Source organism: Heloderma suspectum, chromosome 5, assembly GCF_057233095.1.
Source record: "Heloderma suspectum isolate Gila_16-S chromosome 5, 16-S_ref, whole genome shotgun sequence".
Lineage (NCBI taxonomy): Eukaryota > Metazoa > Chordata > Lepidosauria > Squamata > Helodermatidae > Heloderma > Heloderma suspectum.
The window spans coordinates 140,324,093-140,341,521 of NC_139462.1; the positions used below are offsets into that span (position 1 = coordinate 140,324,093).

Here is a 17,429-nt window from a genome sequence, read left to right on the forward strand (position 1 = left end):
ATTTAAAGGAGGGAGGATGCTTTACTTTTCCCCCTCCTGGTGATTCTCTCCTGCAAATGCCCTCCCCCCCAGGGCAATTCCCCCCCCCCCATAATGCTCCCAAACCAAGCCAGATAGAGATATATGACATCAGGGTGGCATTTTCAAGGGAGAATTGTTGTATGCAGGAGAGGTTAATCATCCTCTCTCTATTGCTGATTCTGTTATCTTGGTCAACATGGGGTTGGGATTCCATGTTTTCCGAAGTAAGATCTCGTTTGGCAATCAGTTGTGACAGGATAAAACAAGGGCGTCATGCTCAGGCTCTTGAGTTTCCCCCTTGGGGCTAATAGTATATCATCGAGGAATTAATGGCTGATTTCCTAAAGGACAGCCCTCCAGACAACCAAGGAACAAGGGTAGCCTCTTTTGCTGTGTGAGGCCTGCAGTTAGCATCTTTGCCCCTCAGTAGCCTTTAATAGTGTGTGTAGGGCCACCAACAAGGATTTTTCTGGGCCTTGTGCAAAATTTGTACTCTGCCCCTGGTTCTGACCCCCATAGACTGCTCTGAACTCTTGGAGGAAGTATGGAATAAAATGTTAGAAGTTGCAAAAGGGGCAAGAAGCAGTATGCATGCATGTTTACAGGCATGCTTACTAAATGGTTATAGCCTGAGCAAGCTGAAGAAGCCTACCCAACTCCATCACTGCTGCCTTGTCACAACAACCATCCCACGTGGAGATTGCTATGCTCCCCATGTCTCCCTCTCTGTGTGACAAGCAAAAACCCAACAGGTGCAGCTTTTCCCAACATGGAGATCAGTAGTGTAATAGCAAATTCAGAAGTGCAGGGTCCCTTCATGACAGTCGCAGCCATGCCCCCTCACAGCCACACCCCCTTCTAAGATTGTACAACCTTTTAAGATATACACCCTTCAACTGGGATCCAAAAACAGTGCAGCTGACAGTAAGGCAGTGGTATTTCAATTGGACATCTGAGGAAAAAATGCAGGGGTGTTAAAACCTTTTTCACCCACTCACTCAAACACAAACATTTGAGGTTTTCAAAATATGATAAACTATGGAAGCTTCACCCTCTCAACTCAGCCCTCATGGACAGATCCCTTCTCATTTAAACAGCCCCCCTTGCACACTCACTTAGTGCCCCAACATTACCCATTAGCCTTCCCTACGCTCCTTCATTATATCTCTCCCCTCCCCCTCCAACAGAAACATCCACACACCCAGCTGAATTGAACTACGCACGTGCGTGCACGCACGCGCGCACACACACACAGTGGTGTACTGATAAATTTGGAAATGCAGGAGCTCACTGTGACAGTCTCCAACGGCAGTCCAAAAATTTCAGGCAGCCTTATCAATCCATATCAACAAACCAGTTCTAGGAGTTTTCATCTCCACCAGGGGCATGTCTTTGGTAAAGCAAATAGGTCTTAATTGCCCATTGTAGGGCAATTAAGACCTAATTAATTCATCCCAAATCATTTGCATTCCAACATGGAACAATATATTGTTGCTTGGGAAATTCATTCCCCCCCACCCCACACACACACACAGCTACAGTGAGGATCGCACCTAAGCTCAGAGGGAACTGGGAATTCTGAGGGGGGTGGCAGATGACAGAGTCCCTGCTGAAAAAGTGCGGGGGCTGTGTCCCTGCGAGCCCTGCCTCCACTACACCACTGATGGAGATGCAGCAATGATGGAAGCTGTACCTATTTAAGTTCCGCATGTCATACAGTTGTTAATATTTTTTTTTTAATGGCAATCCTAAAGAAGCTCAAAGGAATGCAAAATGCTCTTTCTTCCCCTGCAGCATCCTCTTTAGTGGCTAGAACTATGAGACTGCTCGCTGTTTTATTTAAGCATTGCGTCAAACACCATCCCTACCATACATCATTTCTGTAGCCTGCTAGAAAGTGAGACAGCCCTGGGACTGAAGAGAAGGGTTGTGATTGAATCAGGGGCGAAATTACTGCTTTACTTTCAAAACCTTATTACTCAAAACAATTAACAAGCACCAACTTAAGATGTACTCTTGGTTGGTTCAAGGAATCAAACAAACATGCACAGCTAACATATCAGTTTAATGTATAACATGAAGGGACAGGGAAAACCCTTCCAACCACTTATTTTATAAGAACTACATTCAGAGGTTTTAATATTTACGTTGCCAATAGTTATGCTTTTTACCTTGGTGAGAAACGTAATAGATAACATACAACATTAGTGCTAGTTTCAAAGGAGTTTCACCAGTGTTTGAGTGTTCATGTGCTTTTCTTTCTCTCACACGGTTGCCAACTTTTTTACTCATCCTCCTCATGTAACTTTAGCAACAGCATATTAATTAAATTAAGCAGGTAAAGCTTCTCTCATAACTTGATCTCCGTGCTAGGAAAAGCTTCACCTCTTGCATGCCACACTGCTGTCAAAAGAAGAAAAGCAGATCCAGCAAGAAGTTGGCAGCCATATGCACAATTAATAAACTAATTTTTACTATTTCTGCTCCACCGTTATGTAGCAAATATACACACCACCATTGCATGACCTACACTGACATTTCCCATGCCCGTCTACAGTGCAATTAAGTGGGTGATGCACTCAGCCTACCAAAGCCATGTCGATGACAGGAGTTGGATGTGCATGAATGTGCCCCTAACCCCCAGACAATGTTGGAGGGATGCACTCTTCAAGGCTTTGTTCTTATTTCTATATTCTTTAGGTGTGCAGTACTAATACAGTGCTTAGCATAGAATGTTGTTACATTGTTAAATCCACAAATTCCACCCCAGGTTGCCAACCAGCCCCTGTTCCTGAGCCTTTAATAGGAGCTTGATCTGCAGACATTAGCAGGTGCATTCTATGAAATTTCCCCTGCTGATTTTTACAGATGAGGATGCTGTTAAAGGCGCCAAGAACAGGCCAGGTTGAGTTGTTGTTTTTCTCTCTGTTCAGTTCAATTGGCAGCAATTCAGTTGGGTTTGTTTCTGTGCAGTTGGCCAATTTCACAAGGTAGATCACAAAGAAGAAAAGCGGGTTCTCGGGGTATAAGATAAAAAAAAACGGCCAATGCATTATGGCCTTTCCAAATGTTAGGCCTTCTTCAGGGAATAAAGAAAAAGTCTGCAGAATTTTTTTCAGCAAAAGATTGTCTCCTTTGTCAATCTACTGGCATGATATACATGATATTGGTGAGAGCAGGCAAAGGATCTAAGTAAGGTTGCCAGTAGATTGTTATCTGCAAACTGGAGATAACACATTTTGCCATTAACAAAACATTTGCAGTGGAAGCGGTTGCCACCTGCCTCATTCCTTTCTGACTCCCATTGCTCACCCTGTGTGTCCCCCCCACCATTTGCTGTGGGGCAAAATTGAAATTTCACTCAATTTAGCAGACTAGAGGCGAATGAGCAATGGGACCTTTGAAGGACTAGGATGGGAAGTAAACCAGCCGTAACTCTCCCACTGCATATGCAATCTCCAGTTCAAGTTCAACCTGAAATCCCCATACAGAAGCATGTTGCATATTCACCAGCAGAAGCTCGGTTAGTAAAAAGTATCACTCTTACCTATTTTGCGTCTCTTGTCCCAGGGCAATAATTTTACGCTATTTTTTTTAGGAATTCCTTCAGGTTATTCAATTACAACAGAGCATTTCTTTAAAAATTTCCCAAGCCACTTTAATCCTTTACTCCCATCCATTGACATATTAAGCTGTTATTCTGGCACACAAATACATAGCTCATTTATATATTATTTGGTTAGCGGATATTGCCAGAGAGTTTTGGGAGATTCTTAGGAAATGGGCTGAGATCACACAGGAAAGGAAGTCTGTGTACAGGAAAGTGGGGCTGTGCCTCTATTTCCATGGCATTATGCTTGCCTAAGCCTGCTTCCCCTGCATCAGCAAAAAGAATGACAGCCTGATCTGACAAAAGAGCGGGAGTCAAAAAACACACAAAACTCTAGCTGAATGACTTCAGTAACCTCTGCCTCACCATAACAGTGTGTGTACCCCCTTGCTCAGACATCCTCCTTGTCTGCAAAAGTCTTTCTGAAATAAGGTTTTCTGCCGTAGACGAACTGCATGAGCCTTTCCCATGAAGGAGGATAATAGCAGGAGGAGAAATAGCTTTTGATGATGAGTGCAGACATATCTGGAATCAGAATGGTATTATATGAAGCCACTGGAGATACATTTGCGTAGGGCAATGGATTCTAAAGCTTCAGCAAGGCAATAGTTGTTTTTTTAAAAAAAATTCTTTCAGAGCTGTATTATAGAACCACCATTGCTTGCAATGTGCAGAGGCGCCATTTCATATATCAGTTATGGGGGACAAGAGTCAAAGGCCTGCTGTTGAATATATTCAAGATTATGTTGCAAAAGAGCAATGTGTTTTTAAAAGATCTGCTTTGATTACTTTCGTATACTTCACTATAACCAAAGATATGGATGCATGCAGCTGGTATTGCCTAGCCCCCATGATATCACCAAGCAACCTCCCCTCTAATCCCCAGAGCAGTTTTACATTTTTAAAAACTTTATTTTAATCACACACACACACGTGCGGGACAATGAATTAATGGATAAATGCATGCATATTCATACACCACTTTAAATGTTTTTTTTAATGTTTATAGCCCAGTTGAAGACTGGAAAGGGTGACAAGAATAACAGCTGAGGCAATATCTATTTGCCTGATATATATGGCTGTCATTTCAGTTGACAAGCCAGCAGAAAGCCAGGCTCATCCCAAAGCTAAGGGACATGCTCTGAGCTCTCTCTTTACATTATATCTACACCCTCACAGTAGTTTACAAACTTTCTGCCTTTGGAAGATCCTTCCCATGTTTGACTTTTCTGCTGAGGAATTCATGCACATTGCAGAAAATTTGGGAAGGGTTCTAGGGCACACGCTCCATTCACAATGGTTACTGACCAATCTATCTTTTTAATGTTCTTTTTCTTTCTTCCTCCCTTCATTTCTGGAAGCTTGGAAACTAATAGATACATAACGCTGTTTGACCCCAAATGAGTTGAGAATGTGCCCAAGAACACACAAAAATTCCCCTGTAGCTGCACACTGCTGAAACTGGTAGTGGTGGACAAACCTTCCAGGAAAACCTGTTGTGCCATTACTGACCTTCTTATTGAGGAACTTAATGACAGACTTCTCAGGAATCCTAATATTCCCCACAGCTTGAAAACCTCTGCTCTGTCAGAGCATAATGGGGACAGCAACAACGGAAACCTGCACAGGAACCTGCACAACAGAAACCTCTGTTTTTAGGTGGGGATTGAATGAGCTGCATGGTCTGACTCAGTGTAACGCAGTTTTCTATGTTCCTATAATTCCCTGAGTAATAAGTAGTGTGCCTTCATTTGATCCTTGAATGTTGGAGGATAAGGGAACATTCTGGATGGCTGTTTTAAACTGAACTTAATGTTTTTTAACTGTGGCATTTTTTAAAAAATAGAATTTATCCTGTTTCTCTTTAATACTTTTGGATTGGGGGTGCTTGAGACACTCTGGTAATAGTACAGTAACACTTTGGGTCAGAACTACATGTTTCCATGCAACACAGGACTGCTGTTGAAAAGAGCATCTAAAGAGTGCAACCCTATGCATGCTGGCTGGGGAATGCTGGGAATTGTGGGACTTTTTCCTGTCTAAACATGCATAGGACTGCATCCTTAGTGTTCAGTTTTCTCTCAATGTGCCATAATGTGTAGGATCACTTACTCTGAGTTGTGATGGCACCATGTTGCACAATTCCCTTTCTCCGCTCCATGTCACTGGCTGCTGCAGTTGGGATCAGGAAAACACACACACAACACAAGATAAGGGATCCTTCATATTATAGGGGAGAACCTGACATGGGGACACTCTTTTAGGCCACCATCCCCCACATCATAAATAATGTGTATTTTCATCCTGCCCTTTAACATTTCTACCAACATATTTTGCCTAAACATCAGTTCCACAGTATAATAAGCAATACATTTTCGTAGCTTTTGATCTAAACCATCAAAATGCATATTGAAATGCTTAAATCATAGAAGTGGAGCAATATTACAGGAAAAAAATGATTTATCTGTCACATCATACCATCAACCACCCTGCAAGGCAGGTTAGGTTGAGTACAAGGTCAACCAGTGAGTTTCATGGCTAGCCCGGAATTTGAACCCATGTCTCCCTGGCCTAAGTTCAACACTTGACCTGCTACACCACACCGCCTCTCAGGGCTGCAATAATCCAAAGGAGACATAGTTGAGGCAAGGTGGAGTGATCAATGGATTCTTTTGATTGATCTAACTTTCACTAGTAAGAGTCAGCAAGCTTTAGCATGATTGCTTAGGGACAGGAGTTGGTCTGCTTATGCATCACCATACTTATTCTGTGTCTTTGTGCTCAAAGTATAGACAAATTTTTAAAAACTACTTTTTTGTATTTAAAGAACCAACAGAAAAAAGGTTTGAGAGGAATGCCTATACCATGATTTATCTCAAACACACACACATATATATTTCTCTTTTCTCTTTTTAATTGTTTTCCTTTTAGTATTGTTCTACGGAGCAGGCTTCTGCAGGTACAGATGCAGAACACGTCCAACAGTTCTATAATCTTCTCACCGCCTCCATTGACATATCCAGGGGCTGGGCAGAAAAAATCCCAGGATTTACAGACCTCCCAAAGGAAGATCAAACTCTACTCATAGAATCAGCCTTTTTGGAGCTTTTTGTACTGAGACTGGCCATCAGGTAAATCTGAGATTCAGCTGCGAAATGATCGTGTATTTCACAAGTATTCACGTGGTATTTTTAAATAAAATTGTGAGTCCGTTAACACCGTTGTTTCTAAAGCAATAATAAATACACAGCTACAATGCTCCAGTTCTGTTGGATTTCCTGCTTTTGGAACAGGCAGAATCTCTGAATTGACAACTGGCAACCCAACTTATTTATATAGTCACAGGCTTAATCAGAGTCAGATGTAAGTTATGGATATGGAAAATATCTCCCTGAATAGTTAGAAATCTTGATTCCCTTCTGTCCCCCCCCCCCTTTGGGATGGCTTGGGTGGTGGAGGGAACAACACCAAGCACATTAGTTATCTTGAATAGGCAGAGGTGGGTGAAGCAGAATTCAGTACAAAGAATAGTGACCTGGGACAGCAGCAAACATATAAGACATTGGGCCCGTCTGTACAAGCAGCAAATTATATGTTAAAAAAAATGTATAGATTGCATCATTTCACACTGCAGGTAGGGGAATTACATGGCTGAACTGTTTGCACATACAGAACTAGATGTCAGAGAGAAGGGTTCTAGTCTGTCCTTCTCTGTGATGTGCTAGGTTTCTAGGTGCAGGGTTTTGCTTTCATGGAGGAGCATTGAAACACATGACCCTTCCACCTGCAATCTGAAGTGATACAGTCCAGGAGGAGATCTACTAGGTGATCTCCTGTTTTTTAGACCTGCAGAAAGGTTGCAATCTTCAGCATACTTGCCAGGATATAAATCCGATTTAATTTAGGGATTTATTTCCAAGTAAACGTGTTTAGAATCAGGCTGTTAGACAGTCTGAGATTCCTTGCCAGTGTAAACAAAGATGTGTGTTAATTGGAGATAATGGTGCTGCATCACTCTTCTGTGAAACAGCTTTGGGTACCCATAATTCTGTAAACAAGTCCTGCAGAAGTATAGGTCTGTGTCTTCATTAGGTTCAAAAGCAAATGTCTCTTATTTTCTGTGTGCTTGGGCAGCAGTGAATTCTTAACTAATTAGGTTCTCTTCAACTACATGCTATGCTTAACCTCAGGGATTTAACTCCGTAAAGAAGTCTTAGACACTTGTTTTACTTCTGCCCCAACAAAGTAGTATATTTTCAAACTTAAATGCTTATATAATGGACCTGTGTGCTGGAATTTAGATTATGTTTATTTAACATCAGTGTATACATATGTAGCCCTAACCATATTCATAACATGTGTCTTCTTTTTACATTCAAGATCTGACACCGCTGAAGATAAATTTGTTTTCTGCAATGGACTTGTGCTTCATAGACTTCAGTGCCTTCGTGGATTTGGGGAGTGGCTCGACTCAATTAAAGACTTTTCCTTAAATTTACAGAGCCTCAGCCTTGACATCCAAGCCTTATCATGCTTATCAGCTCTAAGTATGATTACAGGTAAGTAAGTGCTCTCTTGATTTTTTTAAAAAATCCCAGCAAAAGGTTTCACAGATTAAAGTATGCCTGAGCAAATGTCCATCCATATTTACTCAATTCAAAGAGAATGTGTGTTGTTGTTAGATGATGCTTGTGATGGCCACATTGAAAATAGACATTGCAATACTGAAGGCACCCAATTCATAGAAGGTTAAGCTGGTTAAGTCATATTGCTATATTTCCCAGGAGACCATTGCACCTATAACTGTGTATTGTGATTGCCTAAAAATGCCACCACGTGTCCACAGCCCTGTAAACGTCCATCTTGATGCTTACTGCTCAGTTAACTGACATTTATGGAGAGTTCATATAGATTTTGTGTACATTCAGGGACAAATCATAGGCTGCAGTAAATATTTAACTGCAACAAAACCTTTCTTGTTCAGAATATGTGATTTGAGTTAAATCCTGTTCAAAGTTAGCCTGCTTAAATTCCACTGAAATCAATGGGATATTAAGCAATCTTGGACTCCAGCTACTTAACTTGAGCCAAATCCTGCTGCTTTTATTTGGCATTCCACAGTAAGCAAGAGGCTTAGTAAATATCAGGTCCATAGTTGAACAGAGAATTAGATGCACGTATGCCTATTAAAATCAATTAAGAGCACAACTCTTTATTGGATTGTAGGGTCAACCTTTAGTGGTTACACCTGCTTCAAATCTCATCAGCTATTTTTGGCAAACCAAACTGCCTCATTGAGAGTGCAATCCTATATATGTCTCCTCAGAAGTAATTCCCATTGAGTTCAGTGGGGCTTACTCTCAGGTAAGTGTGTATATGATAGCAGCCTAAGAGGAGTCTTATTATATGCAACGACCAATTATGAGCAGGCTAATGCTTGATTTATCCTAAGGTGTCCTGGCAGTAAGAGAATAGGGTGTCTTAAGCCTAGCTGTGGCAATGGCATCTGGGTGATTAAGGACACACCCCTGGCACGAGCATCGTATGCCATGCCTAGGCCGACAGTTATCCGTTGGTGTAGGCAACCAGCTGCCACAGTTCTCATTGGCCAGCTCAAGTGATAAGAGCAGCCCCATTGCATGTAAAGGTCCAGAAGCAGTTCGGATGGAGCCAGAAAACTGACCTAGAAGTGGAAGGAGGAAAACAGGACTTGTTGCTGGATTCCTTCACTGTACAGGATTGCATTTTCTAGTCAGGACTGGCAGGTGGGAAAGAAAGCATAGCTACTGAGAGCAGGAACATAGGCAAGCCAAAGCAGGAAGTACAGCTGTGCTGCTTGAGTGCTAGGAGATTAATTGACCCATCCCTAACCTGGTGAAGCACCCATGGGACAGGAAGCACCCCCACTTGGAGAAAGGGAGGAGCCATAGCTCAGCGGAAGCCCACGTGCTCTGCATGCAGAAGGCCCCAGGTTCAATCCTCGTCATCTCCAGGTGGAGCCTGAAACCCTGGAGAACTGCTGCCAGTCTGTTGATAGCACTGGGCTAGACAGACCAGCAGTCTAACTCAGTATAAGGCAGCTTCTTATGTTCCTAAAGCAGGAGCAAACCCTAAGCCCAGAGACATAACTGCAGGTCAGGATATAAGTAAATCAAAGATGGGAGAAGCATGTGGCTGTAACCCTGTGATATGAAAATATATATACCTGGTACCTACCTATGCCTTCTCATTTGCTTAATGAAAAATAGGACTCAGACCAAGAGACCAATGGAACCCAATTCAAACCACTCTCACATTGTCCCAAGCACTCCTCACTGTCCTCTCCCAAGGGATACAGGCACCTATAATGTCCCTGGCATTGAGCCTTAGACTTAAATCATTCCTATGATACTTGCAAAAAGGTCTCCCTGATTATGGAAAATGATATCTTCCTCCTTTGAATATCACTGATACATGCCCTTTATTCTTTGCATTTTCACTCTTCTAAAACAACAGTAGCTTTCCAAATGCTTTACAGTGCTTCCAGAAGGAGGGCTGCTTGTGCAACCAAGTAGAAGGAATTGTGCAACTACTCTGTCTTTTTCTCCTTAATGGGTTTTCTGCAGTAAGAAAAAAGACAGAAGAGTATTGGGAAAACATGGGAGGATTACGAGTGGAAGACAACATTGCCTGTATCCAGGGATGAAGGAGAAATTTCAAACCAATACGTAAACCGAAACTAGGTTCTCCTTCAAAATCCACATTTTTCTGAATTTTACAATGGAATAAAAACTTTGATCTCCAATCAGGAAATGTGTACAAAAATGTGTGCACAAGATTTGTTTATATTAATGCAAATAATGTTCAGAAATGGATTATATTAGAAAAATTGCTTGCAGAGTTGTGTACATTAGGCACGATTACATACAAAAATGCATACATTAGGTGAAATGGACATAAAAATTTGCATGAATTTTCATGAAAACTTTTTTAAAAAATCTCAAAGTTTGGAATGAAATGAACTTAAAATTGGAAAAATTATCAAATTTCAGGACAAATTGAATTTAAGACTGGAAAAATGAGAAACCAAGAGAAACCAAAACTGACAGATTTGTCTGCCTCTATCTCTATCCCCATAAAATTCCATGAGTAAGGCAGGCAGGGTAATGGTGCAATAAAAGCCTCAACTGGAAGCTCCCCAGCTCTCCTCTCGATTTGGATTCTGAGATTTCTTACACTGAACACCTGCCAAAAGAAAAAAAAAAAAGACAGCAATGTGCTTGCTTGGCACTATTATGTATCTGTCTGATCACTGGACGCTTTAACAATGTTAGAAGAACGCAAAACAAAACAAAACAAAACACCTCACAGCATCCTATTGATCTGACAGTAATCTCCTCCTAAAATAGATAATTAGCATGAGCCTGCAGCAATGATAGGCATTAAAAGTTTATTCAATTCTTGCCTCTTAATATCCATCTTTGAAGAAGAAAAAATGGAGGAGGATGTTTCTAGATGCCTGGAGCTCAATGGGATTTGAACATGTCTCACCCTCTAGGATCTCTCTACATTACAAACCTTTATCAGTTTTATATCAGTTTATCTGCCAAGGCTTCTCCCAGAAGACTCTTAGAAGTTGTAGTTTGGTGAGGGTGTGAAGGTGCCTCTGATAAAAGGGAATGACTGCTAAACTAGATTAAGGGCCGATCTACATTGCGCCCGCCATCGCAATGAATTCGGTGTCCCGTCAGGTTAAACGCTCTCGCATTAAAATGTGATTATTCACACTCACCCATTTTCCCCGTTGCAGTGCTTCATTGAATGCGTGAGCTCGGTTCACGCTTGAGCGCTGTGCTGTTTTCCTGTGCGTGCTTGTCTGATCTCGGATGCTAAGCGGGGTCGGCCCCGGTCAGTAGTTGGATGGTTCACAACTTCGAAGCTTCAAAAATCATGCCAGAATTAGAAAAAAAAAACATCGCGGAGAAGCCCCGATTCTGCGAGGATAACGCCTTAATTTAAAAAAAACAAACATCCTGAGCGGGGGATAGGAGGGGGTAAAACTTAATCTCATTTGAAGGGATAGAATAACCCCCTGCTCAGTACAGGAAGCCTGATTCCCAGGCGGTTGCCCATCCAACTACTGACCGGGGCCGACCCCTCTTAGCTTCCGAGATCAGACAAGCACGCGCACATCCAGCCCTTTGCTTGTTGCTGAGGAAATGAGGGCTGCTGAGGAAACTATGCAATCAGTAGCCGGAAGAAGACATGGGGCCGTCAAGAGTTGTGATTGGACAGGAGGGAAATACAAACACCGCCGTATATGGACAGGCAGGGGAGGGGACTACGACCGGATACGGTAGCAAAGTTGGAAAATCAGAGCACATTAAAGGGAAATACCAGGATATTAGGGTATTGAAAGCGGGAGCACGGAAGTGGGAAATCCCGGTTCCAAATCGAGGCGGGTACTGCGTAGTGTCAAAAGCGGGCGGTGAAACCTCATTGGAAGTGAAAAAAGGCGATAAGTGTAGATCCAGCCTAAGTAATGTAGATATATCCCTACCATAATGCACTGCAATATCAGGGAGTTATGGAAACAAGGCCATGGAAACAAGTCCTTTGTATCTCAGCAAGGCAGAATCCCATGTGAGACGTATTGTGGGAAAATAGCCATTTTCAGGTTTTAAACATGTTAATTGACTCTACATGTGGAGTGGGGAGCAGATTTGTGCTCACTGTCCCTGTCCCGCAAAATCCTTGTGTTCAGTGGAAGTGTAAAAGAGGCTCTGTGCATGTCAACCTGAAGTAGTATAGGCTCCATATGTGCAATAGGGAACCCTGTGCAATCAGGGCAGGACAGATGACTGACCCAGGCAGTGGATACTGGGGGATAGAAAGCAGAGGTGAAGTATTGGAGAACAGCATGGTGTGTGCCATGTGCCCTGCCTTGTGTCTCCTAAGCTAGTCAGCTGCCCTCAGGTGCAGAGGAGGAAGAGGCCTGTTTTGAAGTAAGGTTCACCTGCCAGTCTGGTTAGCTTCTGTATGTGGAATGGAGGAGACACCATATTGCCCTTCACTTCAGGCAGCAAAATGTCTCGTGCTGGCCCTGTGCGGAAGAGCCTACACACATACAATTGCAGGCATGTAGAACACCTTTTACAGTTCTGCCGAACACTTGGAGGTTGGGTGCGGACACATTCAGCAGACCATGTACACCACAGTGTACACCTGAAAAGAGCTATATTTTGACTCTTCACCACCGGCTTGTTTTATGGGGTCTGCTTTTATTAAACTGACTGAATGGGCAACAAAGTGGCAAATGAAGTTCTGTGTAAGCAAGCTTAAAATAATACACACTGGGCCAAGAATCGTAACCATGTATACATTGATGGGGGTCTGAACTGACAGCGACTAACAAGGAAAGAGATGTTGGGGTTGTGGTTTGCTCAGTGAAAACATCAGCTGTGCAGTTATCGTGAAAAAGGCAAATTCCATGTTAGGGATTAAAATGAGATAGCTAGTAACATAATGTCCTTATATAAATCTTTGGTTCCGCCACATTTGGAATACTATGGGTCAGATCCAGACTAATTAAATTGCACTTAAGTCCCACTGAAATCAATGTGTCCTGATTAATTTTACTTCCATTCATTTCAATGGGAATTACATGTGATGGGTAGGCTACACCCAACCCTTTGTGCAGTCCTAGTTGCCCCATCTCAAAAAGGCTGTTGTACAATGGGAAATGGTGCAGAAAAGGGCAAACAAAAATGATCAAGGCAGTGGAGCACCTTACCTATTAGGAGGGGCTAAAGAATTTGGGGCAATTTAGTTTAGAACAAAGGCAGCTAAGGGGAACATGATAGATGTGTATAAAATTATGGACAGTATAGAGTGATCGGATAGAGAGAACTCTTTCTCCCTCTCCCATAACCCTAGCATTCAGGCTCGTCCAATGAAATTTATTGGCAGGACAGACAAAAGAAAGAACTTCTTCATACAATGCATAATTAGTTTATGGAATTCACTACCACAATATGTGGTGATGGTCACTAGCTTAGGTGACTTTGGAAGCGGGTTAGGCTAATATATGGAAGAGAGACCTATCGATGGTTACTAGCCATGATGGCTATGTTCAGAGGCAATATGCCACTGAACACCAGTTACTGGGAGAGGGAGAGCTACAGTAGGGAAGGGCTTGCACGTCCAACTGATGGGCTTCCTGGAGGCATCTGGTTGGCCTCTGAGGGAAACAGGATGCTGGATTAGATGGGCCTTACATCTGATCCAGCAGGGTTCTTCTTATGTGCTCTGCAACCGTAACCAAGCTTTCCCCTATTTACTCTGGTGGAAGTGGAGTATGGCGAAAGCGTTATCTTTAATTTGAGCAATTTTAGGGTTTTCTTATCTAGGCAGCATCATACCTATTTTAGTACTTTAAACAATGCAAGCAGTTGTTCCAGGCCTGAAATAGCTGACTTTGAGATTACTTTTATCTCCAGTCCTTTAGAGGTAAATAAGCTGCAAAAGCAGAAGTCAATCAAAATAACAGAGGTCGGTTGAGGTGCTTTTGGTTTCTTAGAAGAGTGTCTGTGAATTCCTGGTGGAATTCCAGGCCCAGCACTGATGGAGCTAGCAGTGGATATTGATCTCCACTTGAATTCACTGAATAAATAATGGTTGCCATAGTTATTGAGCATTCACAACTGGTAGGGAAGCTGGGAAATCTCCAAAACACCTTCTGTGACAGTTCTGCCATCAAATCCTCCAAAGCAATGAAAGCAGTACATATCATTTAGGTTACTTTCCCTTCAGCTATAGTAATATAAACATTTTGGTCTCTAACTGGAAAAGCAATTTTTACACATGAGTGGTATTGTAAGAACCAGAATCAGCTGGCATTGTATGTCTCACACTGACTCAGAGACATGCACGCCTATGTATCTCACACTGACATGCACATCTATGTAATTACTGCGTTAGTACGCCTCTTATTTACACAGACATTACTATTTAATCACTAGCAGACTTGTTCACAAAATATGGTTGCTCAGTTAGTTTTTTCTGTTGCTTTCCAGAACGACATGGATTAAAAGAACCAAAGAAAGTGCATGAGCTATGCAACAAGATCATGAGCAGCTTGAAAGATCACTTAGCCTTCAGCTGCCAGAGCAAAGGACAACCGTTTGAGTCTGCAGAGGCGAAGCTACTTGGTGTCCTTGCTGACTTGCGCTCCCTCTGCACACTAGGACTGCAGCGGATCTTCTACCTGAAATTGGAAGATTTGGTGCCGCCCCCTTCCATTATCGACAAATTGTTTCTGGACACCTTACCATTCTGAGCTTCAAATTACCCCCATGAAAGGCAACTGTCTACCAGAACAGGCAAAAAGATTGGAATTTACTGCTAACAATGCTGCTGTCATTTAACAGGGGGGGAAAGCAGTTCCAGCCCTAAACAGTGGATTTCCCTAATGCATTTCCTTGCAAACTGAGGCCTAAACATAACTTACATTTCTGGAGATGGGGAATTGGAAGGGGTGGGGTTGAGTGCAGTTTTTGCTTTGCTTTTTAATTGCTAATATGGCACTTTTGAACGATGCTACCCCAGCAGGAAAAAGATGATGTTAATGTGACTGTTTAAACTCTATTGCATAGCACCTCATCTTAGGTGGTGAGTAGAAAACTGTATATGCTGTGTGTTTGAAAACAGGAGCAACAAGAAATTGTTCATCCGGGTAGTATGTATTTCATAGTTTATACCTTTAGCATACTTCCCGTACCAAGGGCACATTATGGTGGCACAAATTAAAATGTTTTCTTTTTCTCCCCCCGCCCCATAACAATGTTCATTCACTATTTTGTATAAATCAGATATAGCAAAATGACAATGGCTGTTAGCTCCCATGCTCAAGTGCAATTTTAAAAGTGCTGTCTTACTAAGTCTTGTTTATTAACTATAATTTATTTTAATATGAAAATTAAAATAAAAGAAATAAAAGTGAGGCGGGAAACGGTTTTACATGCACTAACTTCCAGGCCAAAGTTTCTCAAACTTTGGATCGATGTAGCATGACTTACTGACAAGCATATGTGGAAGGCAAGGCACAGAGGCAATTTGTGATGGGATCACATGCTTATCCCTTGGCTGATTACATAAATAACAATGCATAATAACTGAAGCAGACAGGGTCAGCATCAGGCATAGTTAGGATTTGTTCTGAATTTAGCTGATTTGTTAGTAAACAGGCACAAGACAGTTAAGAAGAACAAGTCTTGTAAAAATAGACTGAATATAAATGCTAGGAATGGTTCAGTGGGCTGCATTTTAAACATTCCGTGTATGTATTCCCTTTTTTTGTATGTTTATACTGTTGATGCCATATTAATATGAAACAATTTGTTGCATAGTGTCTTTATTTGTATAAATATTTGTATGCATGATATATTGTAAAGCTTTGCCTGTATTTATTGCAATGACTGCCAGCTCATGGGAGCCGTGTTACACAGAGTGACTAAATAGTGTGTTCACACTGACTCAATTATATAATGAGTGTGGGTGTGGGTGTGGGTAGTCTCACACGCATACACATGTATGTGTGTATTTTTATTAACCAGTTGTATATAAAATCTGTCCTTTCACAAGCAAACCTTATCTTACTGTTTATTTGCAGTGACTTTTAAGGCAGTACGATTTAGCACTTTGATATTAAAAATCTTGCTCATGTTTTGCTAACTTAAATAATATTTAAATATTTTCGTTCTTTACAAAAAAAATTTATATGCACTGTATTAAGTCAAGAATTCATAGGTCATTTTGCTAAGAAAAAAGAAAACTTTTTGAATGTCAATCTGATGTCCCTGTATTTTTTTGTTAACTTTAACAGTCTACAGTAGTTTTGTCTTTTTTTAACTATGCCGTTTATATGGAAATTAAATTATACAATCAAACAGATGCCAAATTAACTGCCTAATAGCTGCAATGGATAACCTAGATACCAAGCTATTATCTGGTTTTCAAAAAGTTGCCTGGTATTTTATCATTTATTATGTTTGGATGTGATGGGGTGGGGGGAGAAATTTATTCTTCTATCGAGATTGGTAATAGTGTCAATAGGGAAACCGGCTTCTAATAATTATAGCTAATATTTTCAGTTTACCTGCAGATAACATTTGAAAACGTATTGCTTTTTTTGTATTGACTTTATGTGCAAACAGAATAGCATAATTAAATATCAGAGGAAACTGATTTTTCTTGTAGGTTGATCTCACTTGCCTGACCTGAATGGCAAACATATTTTGATTTTTAATTTGATTTTTTGTACATATTATGTACACAGTCACAAGAATTTTAGAAGGTATGCTAATGTTTTTACCACTCGTGCGGAAGATATAATCATCACTCCACTGGAGTTAATACGAACTTTTGACATGAATTTCTTTGGGGTTCATGTTTCATTTTCATTCTGTTAGACTGCCATCCTGCATTGGGAACAAATCCTGCAAGAGGCACACCCCCACTCCACCCCCCAGATCTCACTGAAGTGAATGGAAGATGAAAGTTCATAACTCTTCAGAGAGCTGGGTCCTCAGGCAGAAATCTGTATTCTTCTATGGAACAATTTTTCTTCTATGGAACAATTTTTAAGCAAAAAGGTTTCTTAATTGAAAGAATTTGCTTTGCAGTTGCAAGATTTCATAACCCTGTGTTAGACTTCATGTAATCATTGTGCTTCAGTCTTCCATAGATTTTCTTTTTAGTTAGACACTAAAAAGCATCCCGGTTACCTATAGAATCCTCTATTTTTTAAATTTATAAAAAT

General features: G+C 41.3%; 1 protein-coding gene across 1 annotated transcript in view; it reads left to right on the top strand.

Annotated features, from left to right (window-relative positions):
- The window catches only part of NR4A3 (nuclear receptor subfamily 4 group A member 3), a 31,268-nt gene extending 14,813 nt beyond the window's left edge, over positions 1-16,455 (top strand). Inside the window, exons 6-8 of the mRNA XM_084860395.1 lie at positions 6,563-6,762; positions 8,012-8,190; positions 14,686-16,455. Coding sequence (XP_084716521.1) covers positions 6,563-6,762; positions 8,012-8,190; positions 14,686-14,948 — 642 coding nt within the window. The 3' untranslated portion in view covers positions 14,949-16,455. The remainder of the gene's footprint in view (positions 1-6,562; positions 6,763-8,011; positions 8,191-14,685) is intronic.
- Positions 16,456-17,429: the final 974 nt, after the last annotated feature.